This window comes from Bos javanicus, chromosome 26 (assembly GCF_032452875.1).
Source record: "Bos javanicus breed banteng chromosome 26, ARS-OSU_banteng_1.0, whole genome shotgun sequence".
Lineage (NCBI taxonomy): Eukaryota > Metazoa > Chordata > Mammalia > Artiodactyla > Bovidae > Bos > Bos javanicus.
Window position 1 is genome coordinate 50,292,241 of NC_083893.1, and position 22,467 is coordinate 50,314,707.

The 22,467-nt window shown below is 59.1% G+C and overlaps 1 protein-coding gene across 1 annotated transcript in view; it reads right to left on the reverse strand.

Moving 5' to 3' along the window:
- The window catches only part of STK32C (serine/threonine kinase 32C), a 70,502-nt gene extending 50,204 nt beyond the window's left edge, over window positions 1-20,298 (reverse strand). The window contains exon 1 of the mRNA XM_061403909.1: window positions 19,898-20,298. Within this exon, the coding sequence (XP_061259893.1) occupies window positions 19,898-20,159 (262 nt within the window). The 5' untranslated portion in view covers window positions 20,160-20,298. The remainder of the gene's footprint in view (window positions 1-19,897) is intronic.
- Window positions 20,299-22,467: the final 2,169 nt, after the last annotated feature.

The following is a 22,467-nucleotide window of genomic DNA, read 5'->3' on the forward strand; positions in this document are numbered from 1 at the left end:
CCCGCAGCTCTGCGAGAAGCAAAGATGCTCTAACTCTGGTGGGGAGAGGGGAGCCGACAGGGAACTCCAGGCCCTGGTCCCCCCGGGGCTGCGGGCTCTCTGCGGATGGGCGTCAGTGAAGACAGAGCCAAGGGCACAGCAGGGACTCATGAGAAGCCGACCGGAGCAGGGACTCATGAGAAGCCGACCGGAGCGGACATAGCAGCCCGCCCCAGGCCTCATCCCGTCTCACCCAGACCTTCACCCCAGGTTCTGCAAACCAGGTTTTCGGTCACCAACTTCTCCAGCGCACAGAAAATTAGAAGGTTGATGTGCAATTAGAGAACAGCATAAATTCAGCAGCAAAATACGTTCAGGAAAGATGCAGGAAGGTGATTTTTATACAGTCACGAGACACCCGGAGCTGAGGGGGTTGGGATTGGCTTCGGTGCCCAGGGTCCTGCAGACGTGCGCCTCCCCCGCCCGCCCAGCCCGGGGTGGGGTCAGCGCCCTCCCCTGAGCTGCTGCCCAGGAGTTGAAATGGGATCTGGTGCGCCGTCCAAGAATCACAGGAAGACACACGCCGCACATACAAGGACGCACAGGTCTGCTTCGGGGCTGGCTTCCCAGATGACCGGCATGGTTCAGGAGCCCCCACGGCACAGAGCAGCTGCCCCCGGGTCCCGGGCCACAGCCACGCCGCGAACACCCACGCCGCCAGCCCCCTCCCACCTTCCCAGCTCAAGAGGCTGGATTATCATCCTGGAAAAGGGGTGGGTCTATTTTTGGCTAAACTGGATAGAATTAAGGAAAGATATTATTTTGAGATGGAACATGAGACTTCTGTTCTCTTTTATGCTCCAAAAATAAGAGTCAGAGAAGGGAGCTGAGCTGGGAGTCCACATCCTCGGGGGCGCTCAGGTCTGTGGTTTCCAGGACGAGAACCCACCTCGCTCCCAGAGGCAGGCACGGCGACCGCCACAGAGCTGGAGGCCAGCTCCACGCCATGCCCAGGCAGGGAGGCGGCAGGCTGGGGGTGCTGGGCAGCTCCCGGGCCTCTAACCTACAGGAAGGCGGGCAGCCTGCCTCTCCTGCAACCCTGCGGGTGTCATCGTGTGAGGAGACCGCGGGCCTGTAGAGTGGCCTCCGCTGGATGGAGGGCTGAGAGCCTGGGTTACCTGCTGGCCTGTGGCCCTCGGACTCTGACGCGTGCGCGCACACACACACACACACACAGTAAACCCATGGAAGGGTTCTAGGGCAAAGTGGGTGAGTTTGTTCATAATTCTGGAGCAAGAGAGGTCTTTCCGAAAAGGAAGCAAACCCCAGAAGCCACAGAGCAAAGACTTGTCAGATGGACAAATTTAATCATATAGAAATCAGGAAACTTGTGTATAGAGAAAAAACACAAATTTTTAAAAAATCAAAATACTACAAAATCAGGAAAGGTATTCGTGATCAATATGACCAAACCAGGATTAATTTCCTTAAACAAACTGGTGCAAATGATTGAGTCAACCAGAGAACGTAGAGGCCCCGATGGGAAGGCACCACCCGGACACACGGGCGCACCCCCCAGTGCCCATCATCACAACGCCCCCCATGTTCCACAGAGACACGCTGGACCTGCACCCAAGGCTGGGACTGTGGGGAGGCTGGTTCACCCTGAGCCTTACTGGGGGCCCTGTGAGCACCCAGCCCTTCCAGGGTCAGGAGCACTCGCTGCTGCTGTGACGTCCACACGGACGAACTCACGGAAATGCATCTCCACCTGCAAAACTGGGTCAACCCCAGACCACCCAGCTGTCCAGGAGGGGCGCTGGGGACACCCCTTGGACACCACGGGAAGGCAGGGTGTGGTGGAGACGGTAAAACCAGACGGACACCATCAAGCTTCAGGAGAAGCACGGAATGAGTTCCCTGCATGTGCTGATCGGTTCACGTGAACCAGAACCTCCACGCCGGCAGCCCACGCGTAGAGCCCCTCACGCAAGTCTGACGCAGGGCCTCACGCTCCACCTTCTGTCCTCAGGCAATTTTAACGTCTGACCCTCCCACGTGAATTATTTTTTTATGTCAATAGGGATGCCCTGGACATGAAAGTCTGGTCTATTTTCTGCTTACGCTTCTCTGTTTATTTTTTAAGTGCCTTTTAAATGAGATATAAAAGTCGCCCCACTGTCCCTACTCATCTCATCAGATACCCTACCATCTGCCAGCTCACATCTTCAGGGGCCTGGACCCGTGATCTTGATGCTCAAGGTGAATGGCTTTTTTTTTTTTTTTTTTAAGAATAAAATGGTCTCACGCAGCCCAGGAATATGCTCCTGGGCACCGGTCTGGAAAGCACTGGAAACACCATCTTAGGAAATCAAAATCTTCCTCTGAGAAGATGACTCCCAGGACAGCATGACCTCTCCGGCGGGTTTGCCTCCACCCCACACCCGATCACACGGCTCCCGCGGGCCACTGGCGAGGAAAGCAGTCCTCACAGGTGGGGGCCCTGCAGGCTGGGCTCGGGAGCCACGGGATCCCGGAGCGTCACCTGGGGCTCCCCTGCACGTGGCCATCCCAGCCCAGCCGAGGAGGGGGTGCGGGAAGGGAGGGGGTGCGGGAAGGGAGGGCGCCCACCCCCCGAGCCGCGGAGGGGCCGTGCCCTGAGGCCATGCCACCCGCCGGGCACACACGGCACCCTGCAACCCGGCCTCGGGGGCGCCTGCAACTGCTGCACCGGGAGGGCTCCGCAGAACCACCCACCCCGCTGCCGAGAAAAGCGGACTCGCGCCACCCCCGTCCGGCCACGCGGCCCCCGCCCGGCGGAGCCCGGCACCAGCTGGGACCGCAAAGGCCCCCGTGTTACCTTCTGCAGGCGTCAGGATACGCCGCCCCCAAGCAGAGTCCACGCCGTGTGAGCCAGCTCCGCGGCTAAGGCGCCTGAGAACCCGGGCTGCTTATTTAGCGGAGAGCCACGGGCTCGCGGTGGGGAGAACAGCTCCTGTCCTGGGGGCGCTCTGAAGCCCCGCCTCGAGAGAAACAAAGTCAGAGACCATCAGGCAGAAGCAGCCAAGGGTGCCGTGATCGCTAGCGACCTGTGATGAGACCAGGGGCCACCGGTGAGCTTTGACCACCGGCTGCCGGTCGGGATGGAGCTGAGCCGGCGGGAGGGGCATAGCTGCCCCTGCCTGTCCCGGGGAAGGCGCAGCGTCCCTGTAGAGGGCAGGGGACCAGTAAGGGACCACGTGGCGGGTCACAGGCCCGGAGCTGCCTGTGAGGCTGAGGCTGAGGCGCTGGCCCTGCCCTGGGTCCTCCAGGTCCAGGTGCCCACGTCCTCTGCCCCCACCGGGGCCACTGCCCATGCGACACCTCGCTGAGCGGCAAACCAGGTGCTGGCGCCCAGGGGAAAGGAGGGTGAGCCACGCGGGGCGGGGGGGGCGCTGGGCCGGACCAGGAGCCCGTGGAGCCACCAGGCCTGGGGCCCAGGCCAGCACCCGCTGGGCTCAGCGTCTGCCGGCCGCCCGCAGGGCCCACCCTTCTCCGCTGACCGCGCAGCTCCAGGCCCCAGCAGCGCAGGCCGTGGGTGACGAGGTCGCCGGAGCAGGACGTGTCACTGGTGCCCAGCTTCCGGGATCCTGGCAGGCCTTCCTGGCCGGTGACCCCGCAGCCCGGACGCCCTTCCCCACGGCCTGAAATGGGCAGCAATGTCCACTGAAGGGCAGGGGGCCATCGAACATGGGCAGGGGGGCGGGAGTGCCTGGCACGTGCTGGACAGGGTCCAGCTGCCAGAAGGAGCTGCCCATACCGCTCAGGTCCAGAGGGAGCAGCCTGCCACCTGGCCGGGGGCACAGCTCTACTCACCCAGCCAGAGAAGCCTGGACAGGGATTCTCCAGCAGGCCCCACCCCACCCCGCTCCCCACAGGAGCCGAGGGTGCAGGCCCCTCCCCACGAGGAGCCAGCGGCGACGACCAGAGGCCAGCAGGCTGCAGGCAGGCCCTTCCCTGTCTCAGATTCTCCAAATTCGGAGACATGCTATTGAGGACTTTTGGGCACCTGCAGCCTCCAGCCCCCGCTGCCCATGGAGGGGAGGCACCTCACAAACCCAGCGATACAGTGTTGAAGAGGCGACCTGGACCAAACGAGGCCCGAGACCACTCAGCCCGGCCGCGGGGGCCCCCTCACTCGCTGCACCAGGAGGGGGACAGACGGACCAGGACGGGGGGCTGGCGGGGCAGGCGCTGGGCCCTGCCACCCGTGCAGACCCTGAGACCACCCAGGCCTCTCCCATCCAGGCCAACAGCCCTGAGCCGTCCCTCCCCAAGACCAGGGGAACGTTCTCAGGCAACAGTGCCCCTCCCCTCAAGCGGCTTCTGTTCTAACAGGAGATGGCGAGCTCTGCGAAGTCGCTCAGACGCGTCCAACTCTGTGCAACCCTATGGACTGGCTCCCGCCAGGCTCCTCTGTCCATGGGATTCTCCAGGCAAGAAGACTGGAGTAGGTTGTCATGCCCTCCTCCAGGGGATCTTTCTGACCCAAGGCATCAAACCCACATCTCCTTCATCGGCAGGAGCACCACCAGAGAAGCCCATAACCCAGGAGATCGATGATAAACAATTAATTGATGGGGATAGCAAATAGAAAAGTAGTGAAAATGGCAAGATTTTAGGCTTAAATATATCGACAATTACATTCAAGTAAATGGATGAACATTCCTTCTAAAAAGCAGGCATCTCCAGACTGGATTTAAAAAGCCAGAGTCAACCAAGTGCTATTTATAAAGAAACTGCTTCCTCCTTAAAGGTACAGAGGCAAGAGGTTAAGGGAGGAAACGGCTGCTCACAGACGAACCAATCAAAGAAACCAGGCGGCCACATCAGCATCAAGGTAGACTTGGAGCCAAGGAACATCCTCAGACGTGTCATAGGACAAAGGTTCAAGTCATCCAAAGAGACACAGCAGCACCAAACGCGTACGCAGCCTAAGCCAGACACACACACGGAGCAAAACCAGCAGAAGGGACGGAAGACACAGACCAGCCACAGGACTGGAGGCTTCTCGTTCCTCGTGGCGACTGACAGACAGAAAGGGGGAGAAACCGTAAAACGCTGACGTGAGGTGTAAAGGAGAGACATCACTACAGCCTCTGAAGGAAAACAAGTACTTTACGCAAGGGGCGATTTCCACCCCTTGAAAGTGAGCACGAGGAGGAGCGGGAAGTCTGAATACGCCCTAGCTATCAAAGAAATCGAATTTGTCCTTAAAGCTTCCCCACAAAGAAAGCTCCAGGCTCAGCGGCTTCGCCGGTGACCTTTAGCAAAGGTTTAACGGAGAAGTGACAGCAAGGTCGCACAGACTTTACAGGAAACGGAGGAGGAGGGAATACCTCCAACCCACCTTATGAGGCTGGCGTGAACCTGCCAGAGACACCACAAGGAGGGAGACTCCCGGCCAGTATTCCCCGTGAGTATAATGAAAATCATACGCCGCACGGGCGCTCGGTCCATCAGTCGTGGCCGACTCTCTGCGACCCCACGGACTGTAGCCCCCAGGCTCCTCTGTCCACAGGATTCTCCAGGCAAGAATACTGGAAGGGGTTGGCATTTCCAACTCCAGGGAATCTTCTCGACCCACGAATTGAACCTGAGTCTCCTGCAGCTCCTGCCCCCGCATTGGCAGGCGGATTTATTTTTTTACCACTGAGCCGCTCGGCTCGCCTCAAAATACCAGCAAATTGAATTCAGCAATATCTAAACACAAACCTAATAACGTGAGACTGATTCTTGTTCAAAAGTCACTCAGTGCAATTTACCTCGTTGGCAGAATAAAGGAGTTATCTCCACAGATACAAAAGGCATTTTGCAAAATCCAACAACCATTAATGACTTTAAAACAAAAACTCATCAGAGTACGAAGAGAGGGAAACTTCCTTGGTCTGATAAGCGGTCTTTGAAAAAGCTCAGCTGACATTGTACTTAACAGTGAAATAGTGGACGCTCTCCCTCTAAGATCACGAAAAAGACAAGGAAGCCAGCTCCCGGCTCCTCTAATCGACATTGTGCTAGATGTCTAGACAGTGTGAAAAGGCATAAAGTTGGTAAATCTGTCTTCGTTCACAAGCAACATAGAAAACCTTATGAAATCTACAGACAAGATATCAGAGTAGGTATGCTGCACAGGGCGATGGGATACAGTCAGGATGCAACAATTTATTTTTAGAAAACACAAAATATGCCTGCAACCCCTGCACGGTGAAAACTATGAAGCCATGCTGACAGAAATTAAAGACCAGAATAAATGCGTGAAGTGCCACGTTCCTGGACTGGAAAATGCTAAATGTTAAGAAGTCTGTCCTTTTTTAAGTGATCAAGTTTCATGGAATCCCAACCAAAATCTTAGCTTACTTTAGGAGCTGATAAACTGATTCTAAAATTTACAGAGGAAGGCAAAGAATCTAGCATAGTCAAAACAATCTGGAAAAAGAACAAAGTTGGAGAGCAAACACATCTGCTTTCAGCCACATTGTAAAGCTACAATAATCAGCACGCTGTGGCATCGGCGTAAAGACAGACAAAGAGATCAACGGAGCAGAACAGAGCCAGGAAGAGGCCCATGAGTTCAAGTTCCAGAAAGATGCCAGGGAACACTCCTGGGGAAAGGATGATCATCTCAGCAAGCGGTGCTGGATCACACAGACATCAGACCGCAGAGGAGGAGGAGGGGAGAGAAGGAAGGAGAGGACGGCGGAGGGAGGAAGGCAGGAGAAGGAGCAGAGAGGCCGAGCCCTGGCCCTGGCGTCTGAGCAACATAAACACCAACCTGAAGTGGAGCGTGAACAATGGAATCACTACAGCGGAGTAAAAGTATTTCCACGTCCATCCTGTAAATTTGAAAGTGATCACATTAAAGAACTGAGGTTACCAGAGACCACTGTATGAACTGGAACTCCGTTTCCCTTTTAAGACCTCAGTGGAAAAGGTGAGAATCTGGAATGAGTTTCCTTTGGGAAAGACTGGTGGGAAAATACGGAAAACCCTGGCCATTGTCGAAGAGCACTGGAGTCAAAAGCAATGGAATTAAGCTCTAGTAGAGACAAGCTCGTTTCCACTCCAAGAGTCTGGTAGGTTTCAGTATGAGTGGTGAGTTTCTCTTTTTGTGTCTTTGATCTGGTTTCGTTCCTGTAATTCAGCCACTCGATTTTGTGATGGGGGAATGATATGTGTTTTTTGTACAAAAGAAAAAAATAACAGTAAAACCATAAAAGCTCTAGAAGAAAGGAAAAACAGTCTTTATGACCACGAGTTAGGTAACTATGCTCTAGACAGGACACAGAGGGAACAAACCCTAAAGGGAGGAATGAGAGAGAAGCTGGACTCCCCCAGATTAAAAGCGTCTCCTTTCCCAGAATGACCACTGAGGACAGAAGGGAATGACCTGAAACGCAGACTGGCTCCCCCTCCCAGCACAGGACCAGACTGGCCGCCAAGGACGCGGGGAGACCGGCTGAGATGCATGCACACCGCACCTGAAGCCCAGGGCAGAGGCACCCCCCCACTCTGAGGTCGGTGCCCTGGGCAGGGGCACGTCGCTTGTGCACTGACAAGACGGAACGTGAGTGCCTTTGGGAGAGAAGATGCTGCTGATAAAAGAGTAATTAACAACCTCCTGAACCTTTCAATTAACAGGATCCGCACACGAGCGAACCTACGCTCTCCAGAGCATTGCTTCTTTTTTTTTTAAATTAAAACTACTTAAGTTTGTTCTGTAAAGGTTTCTTGAGATTCCATTGGACACACCCGCATGAGTCCAAGGCCAGGCCCACCCCGGCCCCAGGTGACCACCGTCCCCTCACCGTCTCAGCCCATGATGCTCAGTCCAAGGCTGCACCCCCAGGGCCTGAAGACAAGGGTCAGCCCAGGGAGAGGGCAGGCAAGACACGCCCATGCCCTGGGAAGTGATCGACCCCCAGGTAAGCTGTGCTGAGCAAACCCAGCCCCCCCAGCCTGCGGCACAGCGCCCCACGGCTCTGACCTCACCTGCCGCTCTGCACGGAGCCCCCAGCCTTGGAGCTAGCGGGTACGGCCCGAGTGGGCTCCAGGTCTACCTGTGTGCCCAAGATGGCCATTCCTCGGCTGCAGCCCCCGTGAGCCGGACGCCGGCAGTGGGGGGATCACGGGTCCCTGGACCCTGCCGTCCCAGCAGAGAAGAGAGGCAGAGCCCGCACACGGATCAGGCATGGGCCTTGCCTCCCCCCCCAAACCCCGGGCCTCGCTCAACAGCCCAGGCTCCCCTGCAGCCGACCACGGGGTCCTTCCGAGGGAGAACCTCATGGGCCGCAACCACGTCGCAGCATCTTCAACAAGCAGGGAGATAGCTGCCAGGAGAGCTGCCCACCCCAGGGAGCCAGCCCCGTGGCACCTGCACCTCCACAGGGGGGACAGGGAGTCCACGGGGAGGCCAGGGAGTCCACATGGAGGACGGGGGTCCACAGGGGGGACAGCCAGGACAGTGCCTGTGAGCCCGGCTACAGCGTGCACACCCCAGGCGCACACATTCCCACCCACGCTGATGCTCACATGCACACACAGGTTAACCCCAGAACCCCAGGCTGTGCCTGGGTACCCTGCAAGTTCTCAGCCCTGGGGCCCCGAAGCAGGTGCTGGTGTTGGTGAGCCTGGCTGCTACCTCGGGATGGAGGGCGGGGAGGGGAGCTCGGGGCACGTGGGGCGGCAGGGACGCGGGCAGTCAGTCTCTGGAAGGCAGAACCAAGGTGCCACGTGAGGTCCAGGCTGGGAGGGGGCGTGTCCAGTGTGGAGGGGCCACAGGGCACTTGGAAGGATGAAGTCAGTGAGGAGGGAGACTGCAGGGGTGCGGTGTGCACGTGTTACAGGACACACGTGTGACACACGAGACGGAGCCCGGGCAGAGAAGCCTGGAGTGTGGGAGGCAAGGTCCTCGCTGGAGGGATACTTGGGAGGCATGGCATACGGATGGTATTTGAATCTGTGAGACCGTCTGCGTGAGCAAAGCAGGAAAGGAAAGGAGGGGGCAGGAGCCCAGCGCTCCGGAGTCACCAGGGCAGCAGGAGGCGAGGCCGAGGCGCGCAGGGGCGTCCTGGGAGAGAAGGAAGCTGGGGGGTCCAGATGGAGACACGAGAACTGGGCATCAGCCCTGCCCCCGTGCAGGAGGGCTTCACGAGGGCTTGGAGGCCGAGGGACAAATCCTGGCCTGCAGGTGAGGGGACAGGCGCCCACGCGGACCAGTGCCCTCAGGAGTTCTGCTGATAACGGGGAACAAACGAGTGGGGACAGGGCACCAAGGGAAGCTCTCCACACAGGAGCAGGAAGCAGGCTGTTTACTCTCCCCGAGATGCACCGAGACTGTCTTCTGGATGCCTGGCATCAATCTCCACCCTGGGGACACAAAAACGCCTGGTTCATGCCCAGCCACCCCTGGGAGCCTGTGCCATCGCGTGCCAACAGTTATGAAACGTGAACGGGGCACAGGGCGCAGCTCAGGCACAGCTCTGGGCTCCCCAGAGCCAGACCTGCAGGTCACTGCCCCCACCCAGAGCTGGGACCATGGACAGGCCTGCCTGCAGGCCTGGAGACAGACAGGCATGCCCCAGTGCGGGTGGAGGGGCCCTGGGTTAGAAGGGGACAGGCAGGGACCTGCACTGGGCCTGTGCAGACTTCCTCAAGGTCAAGAGTCTGGGCCTGAGGCTGAGCGGTGCGCTGGGTACAGCTCTGTGCTTTAAAAGGTCATTATCTCCCAGGAAGGGTGAGCACCCCCAGCGCCCAGATCTTGGTTTCTGACACCCTACCCAGAAGAAGGACCTGGGCTCCTGGGAGAACTGGCTGATTCTAGGGTTGGGTTGGGGAATACACAATGAGTCTGGAGCATGTTCTAGTCACAAAAAGTAAGGAAGTGCTCAGAAAGAAGCAAAGACAGCAAACAGTGAAGGCAGCAGGCCCAAAGGGCCAGGAGCCAACTGAGAAGCTTCTGATGGCCGGAGCTGGCCAACCCGAGCAGAAAGTAAGTCAAACACGAGAGCTCGGATTGCAACGCAAAGCACAGAACAGAGATCCATGAGTCTGCAAGGACTCAAGTGAATGACTGAACCACAAAGCAAGCGGAAGAACACACAAAGCTTCTGTGCCAAAGAATCCCAAGTGATTTCATGTAGATACCTGCCCCTAGAGGAGGCAGACCCCAGCCTCCTGCCCCATGGGGATGGCACAGTGTGGACGGGGGACGGAGGCCCCGACGGTAAAGACGCCTGACAGACACGACCTCGGCCAGGCAGTCAAGGCCAACGTCAGCAGCAGTAAGCCCAGCTGAGCATCTGCACCCTCAACAGGACGTGACGAGAAGAGCGTTTTTCCCGTAGTCTTCCTCCCAAAGACCCAAAACTGTCAAGGTCATCAAAACAAGCGCAGTCTGAGAAACTGACTCAGCTCACAGGGGCCTAAAGACGGACAGGAAGATGTCATGTGGATCCTGGATGGGACCGCGGAACAGAAAAAGAATGTTCAGTAAAAAAAAACAGCAAATCTGAATAAACCATGACTTCAGTATTTCTCAGAGTTACGGTGGATCATCTCACGTGTCACGCTGACTGGCCCGGAGCACCCAGGTAACTGTTCTGCGCCTGTTCTGGAGGGAGCTTCTGGGCAAGACGAGCAGTTGAACCAGGGACTCAGCAGAGGAGGCGGCCCTCCCTGATGGGGGTGGGCACTTGAAGACGCTCTTTGGAAGAAGAGCTATGACAAACCTGGGAAGCGTATTTAAAAGTAGACACATCACTTTGCCAACAAAGGTCTGTATAATCAAAGCTATGGTTTTTCCAGTAGTCATGTACGGATGTGAGAATTGGACCATAAAGAAGCCTGAGCACCGAAGAATTGATGTTTTTGAAGTCTGGTGTTGGAGAAGACTCTTGAGAGTCCCTTGGACTGCAAGGAGATCCAACCAGTCCATTCTAAAGGAAATCAGTCCTGAATATTCATTGGAAGAATGGATGCTGAAGCTGGAGCTCTAATACTTTGGCCACCTGATGCGAAGAGCTGACTCACTGGAAAAGACCCTGATGCTGGGAAAGATTGAAGGCAGGAGGAAAAAGGGACGACAGAGGATGAGATGGTTGGATGGCATCACCGACTTGATGGACATGAATTTGAGCAAGTTCTGGGAGATAGTGAAGGACAGGGAAGCCTGGCGTGGTGCAGTCCACAGGGTCACAAAGAATCCGACACGACTAAGGGACAGAACAACAAAAATGTTCGTTTACACACACACACACACACGTTATTATTCTATTTGTCTGGTGTTTGTCTAGAGAGCCCTGACTAGTACAGTATCGTCTCCCCGCTGGCTCCCTGGTCGTGACAAATGTACTATGTTAACATTAACATCAGGGGAATGAGGTGCAGGATATGTAAGAACCCTCTGCGCCACCTTCATGACTTTTCTGTAAATTTTCTGTGAAGCTAAAAATGTCCTAAATAAAGTTTACTTTAAAAGTCACATATATTCCGTGAGTGTCCAAGTATGGACTGGAAGGGGGTGTGAGAAGGCACCAATGGTTGTCTTAGCGCTGAGATTACATAAGACACCGAATTTCTTAATACTTTTCTTGTCACCTTTCGTTATATAATAAAAAGCTAAAAGGAATAAAAGATGACCCAGCAGCAGCATCTGCGGCTGGACGGCCAGCTGCATCATCTATCACCCAAACTGGGGCGCGTCTCCGGGCTGGAGCGGGTCCGCGGCGCTCCGTGGCTGAGTAGATGTAGTGAGGTCGGTCATGCTTGACGGGGGACAGCAGGCGTTGGCCCCAAACTCTCACTCCCTTCCCCCTCGCCCCGCCCACCCCCAGGGTCTGTACTAGGTCCAGCTTTGGGGCTCTGCGGGGACCAAGCCACTTCCTGTCTGCAGCTCTGAGTGCTGCGGGCCCCACACGGCCCAGGACCCCCGTCCAACTCGAGTTCCACCAGAAAAAGCGCCCAGGCCCCCTGCTCAGCGTCCTGTCCCGGAGGGCGGCCACCACCCTCACAGCTGCCCACCTGCCCCTCTGGGCCAACGCCAGGCAGGGCCACGCCATGGGCACAAGCCGGGCACCGACATGGGCGCTGGGTCCACCCTTCCTTCAGCTCGTGACTCTTCACCCCTCCCATCTGCCTTCTCTGTGCCCCTCTCCCTCTGCCCTCCTCTCAGCCCCGTGCTGTCTGCCTAAGGAGCTAAAAGAGGACTTCACAGGCACAAGATGACCTTGACACAAAGAATAAAAAGGAAACAGGGGACTCGAGGACGATGCAAACGCGTGTGGCCCCCGCAGCCCAGCGCAGCCCCAATCCGGGCCACCCGAGCGGCCAGCTCCCAAAAAGACGCACTGATGTCGCTGCGTCCAGCCGCTCCGTTTCTGTCTGGGGGCAACGCGGTACGTGGTCACAGATAACTGACGGGGCAGCCGCCCCACAGGAGCTGAGACCCCAGGGGCCACCCCTCACCAGCGACACGACTCCCGCTGAGCCTGCCACCAGCCCCGGGTGACTGAGCTGACCAGGGGGCCGTGATGGGGAGGCCAGCAGGTTTTCCCAGCTCCACGGATGTCACGTGGAGCAGGTGACCCGCCCAGATTCCCAGCCGCAGGATCAGGAAACACAGTATAAATATTGTTGCTAAGTCACTGAGTCTGGGGGTTGTTTACCACCAGACACAAAGAGCAAACAGGCTGCCCGGGGGCGCTCGTGGTAAAGAGCCCTCCTGCCAGTGCAGGAGACATAAGAGAGGCGGGTTTGATCCCTCAGCTGGGAAGAGCCCCTGGAGGAGGGCGTGGCAACTCACTCCAGTATCCGTGCCTGGAGAATCCCATGGACGGAGGAGCCTGGTGGGCTACAGTGCGTGGGTCGCACGGAGTGGGACACGACTGAAGCGACTGAGCACGCACACACGCGGATAACAGACCGTCCTGGGGTGCTCGGCCGGGGCCAAGATCCCGCTCCTGGCTCCCAGGGCCCGAGTCTGAGGCAGGAGGCTGGGAAGCAGCACCCAGCACCACGGACCCCGCAGGGCGGGAGCAGGAAGTGGGGACTCGTGTCTGAGAAGCCCAGCAGACTCCAGACCCGAGCACACGGCGCGGCACGCCCCGGGTGTCAGCGACAGGTCCCGCCTGGCGAGTGGAGACAGAGCGCGTCTACACCCCAGAAACAGGAAGCGCTTGGCTATTTTCAATAAATTGGGGGCGACACGGACGCCCACCCACACCATCTCCTTGGCTGCAGGATGTAAATAACAGCAAGCCGGGTTTGCACGGCATCGACTCTGCGGGGCCTGCGCCGGCCAAGTGCTGGAGGCCACCACACACTCAGTCACACCTGGGGGTGTGGAGGGCGGGCGGTGGGGGGAGTGACCTAGGGGCTGGGTGGGGCACGCTGATCTTGCCCAGCACCCTGGTTTCTAAATAAGAGATTTCAGGTCAATGAGAAAATAGCTTATGATGAAGCAGGCATCCTGGTTTTTAAAAATAACAATGATTTTATTAATTGTAGCTTCTCCCCAATTGTCTCAGATTCTGAGCATTAAAGTAATTCTGCATGCTGGCCACAGCCAGCGTTTAGGGAAGAGAGAGGAGCCCACTGTGGCCTCCAGGGTGCCGGTCAGCGTGCGTCCACCCCCTGGGGCGGGACAGAGGTCTAGAGAGGGTGACGGGTGACCACCTCCCCCCGCCCCAGGGAAGCAGGGACAGGGCTAGAGGAAGCGTGCCAACAGCTGTCGGGAGCAGCAAGGTCCAGTGTCCACTGGACTCTTGCCACCTAGTAGAGATGCTGGTCACCAAAGTCTTCCCTCTCCATAGATTTATCCAGAGACGGCAGAGCAAGGCAGGGACTGAGAAGCACACAAGGAGGAAAACTCTGATTGGACAGGAAACGTGACGTCAGAAGAACAAACACCAAATCTGGTTCTGAGCACTCCACCCAAAGGGGAATCTGGCCCAAGGCCACGGGGCACAGACCCTGAGTGGGGAACCACTGGGCTGGGGGTGGCAGGCGGGCAGGGCTGGGCCGTCAGAGCAGCCAGGACGAGAGGACACAGTGGCCGGGGGTGGGCGCAGCCCTGAGCCACCCGCCTCTGGCAACACGCCTCCCCCAGGCTGGCTGGGAGTCGGCGGAGGCTGAGTGCTCATCAGGGAAGGAAGAAGTTCAGGCTGTGGCATCGGCTGCAAACGCAGGACCCAAAGCGCCACTGCTGTTCCAAGTGCGTGTGCCCACGTGGTCGGCAGAGAAAAAGAGCAACACGGAAATAAGAGCAAAACTGAAGAGATCCCTCGGCAGGGAGAGCCAGCCTGCGTGCAGACGAGGTGCCGCCCGTGGCCAACGGCATCGCCCCGCGGAGCGCCGGGCAGGCAGCACCCTGGTGCCCCTGTGCCTCGGGGCTGCTGCCCAGGGACCACGCCCCGGTCCCCGCCCCCCACACTGTCCTTACCAAGCCCCCCACCCAGAGCGGGTCCCCTCTGCACCTAGCGCCGCTGCCCTCCCCGGGGTGGGTGGGATGTTGGATGGAAATACAGAACCCGAGGCCTCACCCGAGGCCCGACAAACCAGCATCTGCACTTTCACAGGGTCCCAGGCACTGGGGGCCCTGGCAGTTTGGGAAGCTCCTCCGAGCCGCCCCGACCCTGCTCCGAATAAACGCCTTGCCTCCCTCCGACCGACCTGGGGCCTCGGGAGGGCTCATCCTCAGAGAGCAGCCCCAGACAAGGCTCACCTCCCGTGCATCCTTGCAGCCCTCCTCAACTGGAAAGACGGGTGGTTAAATGTTTAAAAGAAAATCAACTTATTTTTAGCATTTTAAAACACACAGCCAGATGGATAGACACTCAGAGCTGACATTTGTTACATAAAAGCACGACAGCGAGTCCCCGGTCCATCCCGGACCAGCCTCGTCAGCCTCGCAAACACGTCAAGCTCAGGGCTGCCCCACAGCCCCCGGGACACCCGGCCCCGCACCGGGGAGCCGGGGACCCCCGCTGGCTGGTAGAGGACCCCAGGCTCTGCAGCCACTGCATTTCTGCCACCAAGGCCCCGCGTTGTGGGGGAGGGGGTGAATCGCCATCAGCCTGGGCCTCACAGAGAGCTGCCCCCGCCCCGGCCAGCCCCGCTCCCCAGGGTCGGGAGGGAAGGGAGAGGCACCTATTGTAAGTCAGGTCCACGCGCCGCTGGACGAGGACTCAGTGACAGGGCCGGACTGACGCTTCAGAACCACTGGGCCGGCCCCCGCGCTCAGCACTGTGCACTCCGCTGCCCCCAGCTCTGGGCACACAGCAAGGGAGGGCTGGCACACACACCTTCCAGTCACCACAGCAAGGGAGGGTTGGCATACACACCTTCAAGTCACCGAGTCGTTCTTGGCAGGTGACTCAACCAACCAACCAAGAAGTCTGGGAAAATCAACTCAAGAGCCATGAGGAGCCTCCGCAGAAAACCACACTCAGGACAGACATCTTTGAAAGTTAAGTTTTCCTTCATACCAGCACCAACCAGCGTGGAACGTGACGGGTGCAAAGATCTTGTTCACAATTCAACAAAAACAGGCAATGAATGTGCCCAGTCTAAGCACGTACAGGGCCCGCGGGAGGAAAAGCCCTTCTCACTGTGTCCAGTGTGAGTCCAAAATGACCAAAAGTCGCAACGAAAAAGTGAAACCACAGAAGCACTAGAAGAAAGTACAGGGTTTTGACTGAACGAGCGTCACGTATGGTGCGACCGGACACAGAGGCGGAAAGCCACCAGGAAGGAGGGAGCATCATGTAGGGCGTGACCGGACATGGAGGCGGAAAGCCGCCAGGAAGGAGGGAGCATCACGTAGGGCGTGACCGGACACGGAGGCGGAAAGCCCCCAGGAAGGAGGGTCTTGATGAATCTGACCGCACAAAAATTAGGTGGATGCACGTGGGGGAAAAAAAAACTAGCAGCACAGAAAGATGAACGACCCCGCAGCCACGGAGACCCCATGGACTGCTGCCCGCCGCCTCTTCTGTGCATGGGATTCTCCAGGCAAGAACAGTGGAGTGGGCTGCTTCCCGACCCAGGGATTGAACAAGCATCTCTCATCAGGGCAGGGCTAGGCGCTGGCGACTCAGGAAAGCAGAATGCAAACATGGACAGAAAAAGATGGCCAACCTTAGCAGGGAGCAAAGCAATGATGCAGGCTCTCAGGTGGTCAAACAGCAAGGCTGTCACCAGCACTCAGAGGCAGGGAGGGGAGACAGGAGGGCGTCCTCCTCCCCTCTCCTCCCTCCTCCCCTCTCCTCCCTCCTCCCCTCTCCTCCCGCCCTCCGTGTTCACCACAGTCATGCTTCCTTGTCCAACACCAGACTCCCCACCTCCTCATTTCTCCGGGCACCCCGCACCTGCCACAGCCACGCCCATTGGGTCACCACCGTGTAACAAGCATCCGGGACAGCGGCATGTCCCAGGACAGCTCGTCCCCAGGGAGCTGGCGGATGCAGCAAGCTGCCTTCCGTGTGCACTCCTGACTCAGCAATGTCATCCCCAGGAACGTGCCCTAAGGAAACAATGTCGCGTGTACCACAATGAACACACAAGAACACTCGCTGCTGAGTTGTTTACATATTGATCCCTGAGCTCCAGCATCCCCCAGCCCCACCTCCAACAAATCCAACCTGGATTTGGGGGCAGGGAGGCACCCACAGTTTTTAAGAGCATCCTTTGAGTCTAGTTCACAGGACTAAGAACAGCCCTTGGAAATTTAGCCAACAAGGGATCCTTTAGATCGACGAGACGTCACAACACCTCGCTAAGTAAAAACAGCAGGTTTAGACAAAACCATAAATGGAGCACGATCCCATTTCTGCACCGAAGCCATAAAGTGTGTCTCTAAACGACCGACGTGTGAGTGCATTCTAGGGAGGGCTGGGGCAGGCGTAGCTCGGAGGCCTTTCTGGGCTAAAGTTACCAAAGCCTCGGTTTTCCTATTTAGGACAATTTTAGGGAAGTCTAAACTTTTCAGAAATTTGTACACTTTAATCCCTCTATAATTTAAGACAGGTTTTATAAGTTTCATAAAAGGTTACAAGACTCCGGGAGCCCCAAGCCCCACCTTACCGCCCACCCCACCCTGCACGCCGAGGACTGGCCCTCTGCCACCCCGTGGAGCTTTAGTTCCAGGTCTCCAGGTGAAGGCAAACCCCCCGGATGGCCGGTTGTTCCCCACTTGCAACCTAATTCCGTGTTAGGCTTTAGAAGAGCCAGACTGCCGAGAAGGGCAGGTGCCCCCCACCCCGGGTTACTTGTCACCCAGCTGCTTGGGGAAGGTGCTGGAAGACATACAGACAAGAGGGATGAGGGCGTCTGACCAGCACACGGCAGGCTGGGCAGAGCAGCAGACTGCAGGCCCCGCAAGGTCCACCCCTGAATCAAGCGCTCCCGAAGCCACGAGGGTGGGACAAGTGGAGGCGCGGGGCTGCGGGCAGAGGGAAAGGGCCCAGTGCAAGGAGGAGGCCCAGAGGACTCTGAACACGGCCCAGCACAGGCTGATCACAGGCTCAGACACCCTGGGGACACGGGACCTTCAAGGCCCGACGAGTCACAATTCTGCTTTTCAGTTGGCATCTACCTGGCACACCGTTAAACTGCACTCTTATTTTCTTTTTTCTTTTTCTCTGCATACCAAATTTGATACACTAATTGGGTGTTTTAATCTAAAAAATTCATCAGAAGGTCTCATATCACCATGGCAACCGGGCAGTCCCAGTAAACGCAAGCCCTCAGCACAGCCCTGTTACCTCTTTTGGCTCACCCGCCACGGGGCCGAGAAGTGTGGGACCTTGTCCGGGGAGGACAGCTGCCCGCCCTCAGAGAAAGGTGGGGTGCAGCCTTGCCCTCCTGGAAGACCGGCCCTCCTCCTTTCCAAAGCCTGCTCTTTCCATGTAAACAAACCCACAGCCTTCAGGCCAAGAGCTGCACACATTTTCTTTGCAAACACGTACTGTGATCCCCGAGCCGTGTGCACCCTGACGATGGCACAAAGACAGAATCAAACTGGAATAAAGTGGCCGCCCCCAGGATCGCATCCACGGCGACCAGACCCAGGGTCAGTCCTGGCCCTCTAATCTCACCAAAGCCCAGCTAGGTCTCATCCTGAGGTGTTCAGTTTGGAGACCTGGCCACCGAGCCCAGGGGTGGGCGAGTGACTGACAGGCACGTGTGCTGAAGAGCGTGCACCTGTTGCCGAAGCCAGCTCCCACCTGCACAAGCCCGGAATAGCCGGCACCTCTGCTGTCCTGCTTCAGGCGAATGGGGACGGCGGAGGGGGGAGAAGGTGTGAAATAATTCCCAAATCAGATTCAAGAACCACAGATGCATTCTGTGCTCTTTTTGCCTCTAATGTTCCTTGGATTCTGAAACCTAACCCTCTGAACAGGTAGTAAAATTCTACTGTTCGAAGCTGAAGGCAGCCACTGGGCTACATCAATGCCTCTCTGCCTGCATTTTCTGCCTTGGACAGCAAAATGCAAAGACATGAGAGAGGGCCGGCTCTGGGCCGACACCCGCGGGTCCTGAAATCAGATGTATTTCTCAGGCGTCTTCTGATCCTGCCCCTACAGCCAGAGCTGGATGCAGTCGCTTCCTGATTCCTTCCTAATTCACCCTGGGCTTTCTACACTTAGAATATTTACACTCAAAGACATGCAACATATGAAACATCCCCAGCGGTAAGTTGTGCCCTAAAGTTCAGAACACAAAGACAGGTCTCCCCAGAATACACTGTGCGGGCGTGATCGGTCCTGAAGGCCTCGCCCCTTGATCATGTCCAGACACCCAGGCCCCCTCTCCGCTGACCATGACCCGGCTCATTGGAACCCAGCTTCCTCCAGACCTCCCCCACCCTGCCAGGCAGCAGGCTCCCCTTCCCTCTGTGAGGACTGCCGCCAGGCTGCACATTCTCCAACACTGGCCTTAGGTCATAGTATTGTAATTTCCTATAATGCTTAAATTATTTATCAGAAATAAATAGCTTGGGCTCCTTGGCTAAGCTGTGCTCTAAAATTATAAAAGATCCATCCTACCCGCTGCAGGCTGCCTACAAATGAAAAATGCATATTTTACTATTTTAAGAAAATGTCAAAAAAAATCAAATGTGTCATCTTATAGCATTGAACTTATCTGCATGACATCTGAGAGAAGAGCTGCATGCTTGCCTCTGGAAGTGTCACAGTGCTCAGGGGCGGGCACTGCCACCTCCCCCGGGGGTGCTAAGGGAAAAGCCCTGTGCCCAGCAGGGCTCAGGGAGGCGTGCCCACAGGCCTGCCTCGGTCTCCTGCTTCCCACTGGCGCCCACCTCCAGGTCACCAGCCTTACCTGCAGGGGGAACTCAGGGCAAACTAGTTCCCAGAAGGGAAGCTTTTCGCACAGAGGCAAGCCTCCACCACACATCTGAGTGCAAAGGTGGGCACGCCCGGAGCCACGCTGCGCGGTCGCCGGCTCTGAGAACTCCGAGGGCCGGGCCCCCGCGCCACCTGTGGTCGGGTGTCTCCCTTGGCGAACTGGGCACCCCTCAGGTGCAGAGGGGCAACCGAGCGCGCGCACCGCACAGTAAAGGAAAACGCAGACACAGCGCCCTGGCTGCAGTGGGGTCCACCGACCCTCACTCCCCGCGGCTGGAGGGCCTGCTCCGCCCGCCGCGCCGCGGCCGGACACGGGGGACGCGCGTGGGCACCGCAGGCACCGTCCGCGAGTTTCCTCGGAAACCGAGACGCCCCGGAACGTCTTCCCGCCCCGGGAACCTTGGTGCCCCGAGGCACGGAAACCCTCCCGCAGCAGCCCCCCTGCGAGAGCGCGCGGGCTCCCCGGCGGCGCGGGCCCCAGTGCGCTCCCCAGGTCCCAGCCGCGCGGCCCTTCTCACCGTCCTCCTTGTCGTCAAACACCGGCCTCCGCGCTGCGGCCGCCGACATGGAGGACCCCATCCTCTTCTTCCACTTGCTCCACTGAAACAGGGGGCGCGGCTGCGCGCGGGCATCGCTGGAGTCCCGGGCTCGGGGCTGGCCGGAGGTGGGCGGCGGCGGGGCCGGGGGCGCGTCGGGGCCGGCGAGGCGCCCGCGGCCGAGGGGCGGCGAGCCGGGGGACGCCGCGGCGCTGCTGCCCCTGCGCTCGGCGCCGCTCCTCATGGCCGGACCGGAGTGCGCACCGCGGCCGGAGTCCGGGGCATGGCCCGCCCGGCGGGCGGGGAGCGGGAGCGGGAAAGACAGGCAGCGCCCGCCTTGCGCCCCGAGCTCGGCGCTCCCGGGTCCCGGCAGCCCGGTCAGCTCAGCCGACTGCGAGGGCCGGGGGCGGGGCCGGGGCGGGGCCGGCAGACAGGAGCCGGGGCGGAGCTAGCGCGGGGCGGAGCTAGCGCGGGGGCGGAGCCGGGAGGCAGGAGCCGGGGCGGGGCGAGGGCCAGGGGCGGGGCCGTCAGGCAGGAGCCGGGGCGGAGCTAGTGCGGGGTTGGGGAGGGGCGGGGCGAGGCCGGAAGGCGGAGCCGGAGGCGGAGCTAGTGAGGGGACGGGGCCGACAGGCAGGATCCGAGGCGGAGCGAGGGCCGGGGGCGGTGCCGGCAGGCAGGAGCCGGGGGCGGTGCCAGTTAGGGGCGGAGCTAGAGCGGGGCGGGGGCGGGGGCGGGGCGGGGCAGGGCCTGAGCGAGAGCCCTCCAGCTGCCCTGGGTACCCGCGCCCACCACGCCGGGGCGGGTGCCGCGCATAGCGCCGCGGCGGCACAGACAGGAGACAAGAAAGGGGTCCCTCTGGCCTTGGTGGATAAAGGCGGCCCGCGAGCTGCTGCCGCCCGACCCGGGGCACCTTAAACCTCATCCTGAGGTTCTGAGTTTGGCGAGGCCGCGCGCGGGACCCGCGAAGGGGCAGCGGGAAACGGCTGTGCGGAGGCCAAGGCCAGATCACCGCCTTGCGGCCCCACGTCCGGGGCCGATTCAACGCTGCGGCTGCACCAGGGCCGCAGGGAAAGAGGGGCGCGGCGGGAGCGGGCCCGGGGAGGGAGCCCCTGCCCGCGCGGCCGGCCCAGACCACGCGGCGAGCTCGCGCGCACCCGCACGCACGGGCGCGCTCGGGGTCGAGGCGACGCTGAGCACCTGCGCCCGCGCCCTCGGATCCCCTGGTTGGGTCGCTGTGGTTGGGTCTCCCTCCGGTCGGGCTCTCAGTGAGGCCGGCCGGGCACGGGTCGGGACGAGAAGTTCCCGGAGCATATCTGCGCCTCGGGCCGGCCCGGGAGCCGTGTGCGGCATATTGCGCGAGGAGTGGGGCTGTCGAGGCTCGGTTTGACCTCCCCGCACCCCCATCGCAGGGCCAGGAGAGACCTCGCTGGTAAAGCACAGCAGACGGCCTACGGAGATGGCTCCCGGTACCACCCAGCCCTGCGTGCTTGACACTTGGTCACTGAGGGCTTGCTTTTGTTGAGTTCTCTGACTTTGACTTTTGGAAGCCTTCGCCTCCTTAGGTTCCTTCCCCAGGAAGTCCCGAAAGGGCTTCTGCTGCCCCTGGATGAGGGCAGACCACCCACCCGACCTACAAGCCAGGACGCGAGGACCTGCGAATCTCTGCCCCCGCCCCCTGCCCAGGGCCCCCCGTTCCTCCGTGGACACCCTTCAGCCACACTGGCCCTGGAGCCGCCCCGCGCCTCACCCCTACCCCCGCAGGTTGTGTCTCTCAGTCTTGGCTGTTCCTCCCTCCGCGGTAGGACTAGGCCTGTCCCCGACTCCACCTTTGAAATTCCGTGGAGCCCCTTGACCAGTGTGGGCTGATTGACCAACAATGCAAGGTGAGCAGAGGTGATCTGGGTCACTTCTGAGCCACACTTTAGGGCCAGTGTCCAGACTGGCCGCACACGCCCCTTGGCTCAGAAGGAGTCCGGATCACTGGGGGACCACCTTCCAACCAGCAGTGGATGAGCAGAACAAGGGAGAACTTGGCCCCTGTGGGAAGTCACTGAGGTTTGGGGGTGCACTTGCCACAGCATAAGGTGGCAGTGCATCCTACCTTGAGTTCAACCCCAGGGAGGCGAGTTCCCCACGCTGAACAGGAAGGTGGGCGGGGTGAGGACAGGGTCCTCTCCGCGCTATGCCAGTGACAGGAGATTATGGGTGGCGCAGTCACCAGAGAAACGTGTCCCCGTCAGCCTGCCCGTGGAGCACCCGCACCGGATCCTGGGCAGCGCGTGGTCACGGGACCACCGCAGCTGGGATGGCCCGCAGGGGTCCCAGCTGGTGACCTGGTGAAGGCCTGGGGCCCAGGAGCTGTGAGGACACTGCCCCTGAGATTGAAATGAGTTAGTGTGCAAGGACAGAAAGTGGCCAGTGCCTCTGGGGGACGGCTGGGGCCCGCTTAGACAGGGCCTGTGCAGAGCAGCAGGAGTCTGATTTATACTCACGGCTCAGGTCCTGAAACCCTAGCATAAATGTGCATCAGCCTATAATTCATCCAGAAAGCT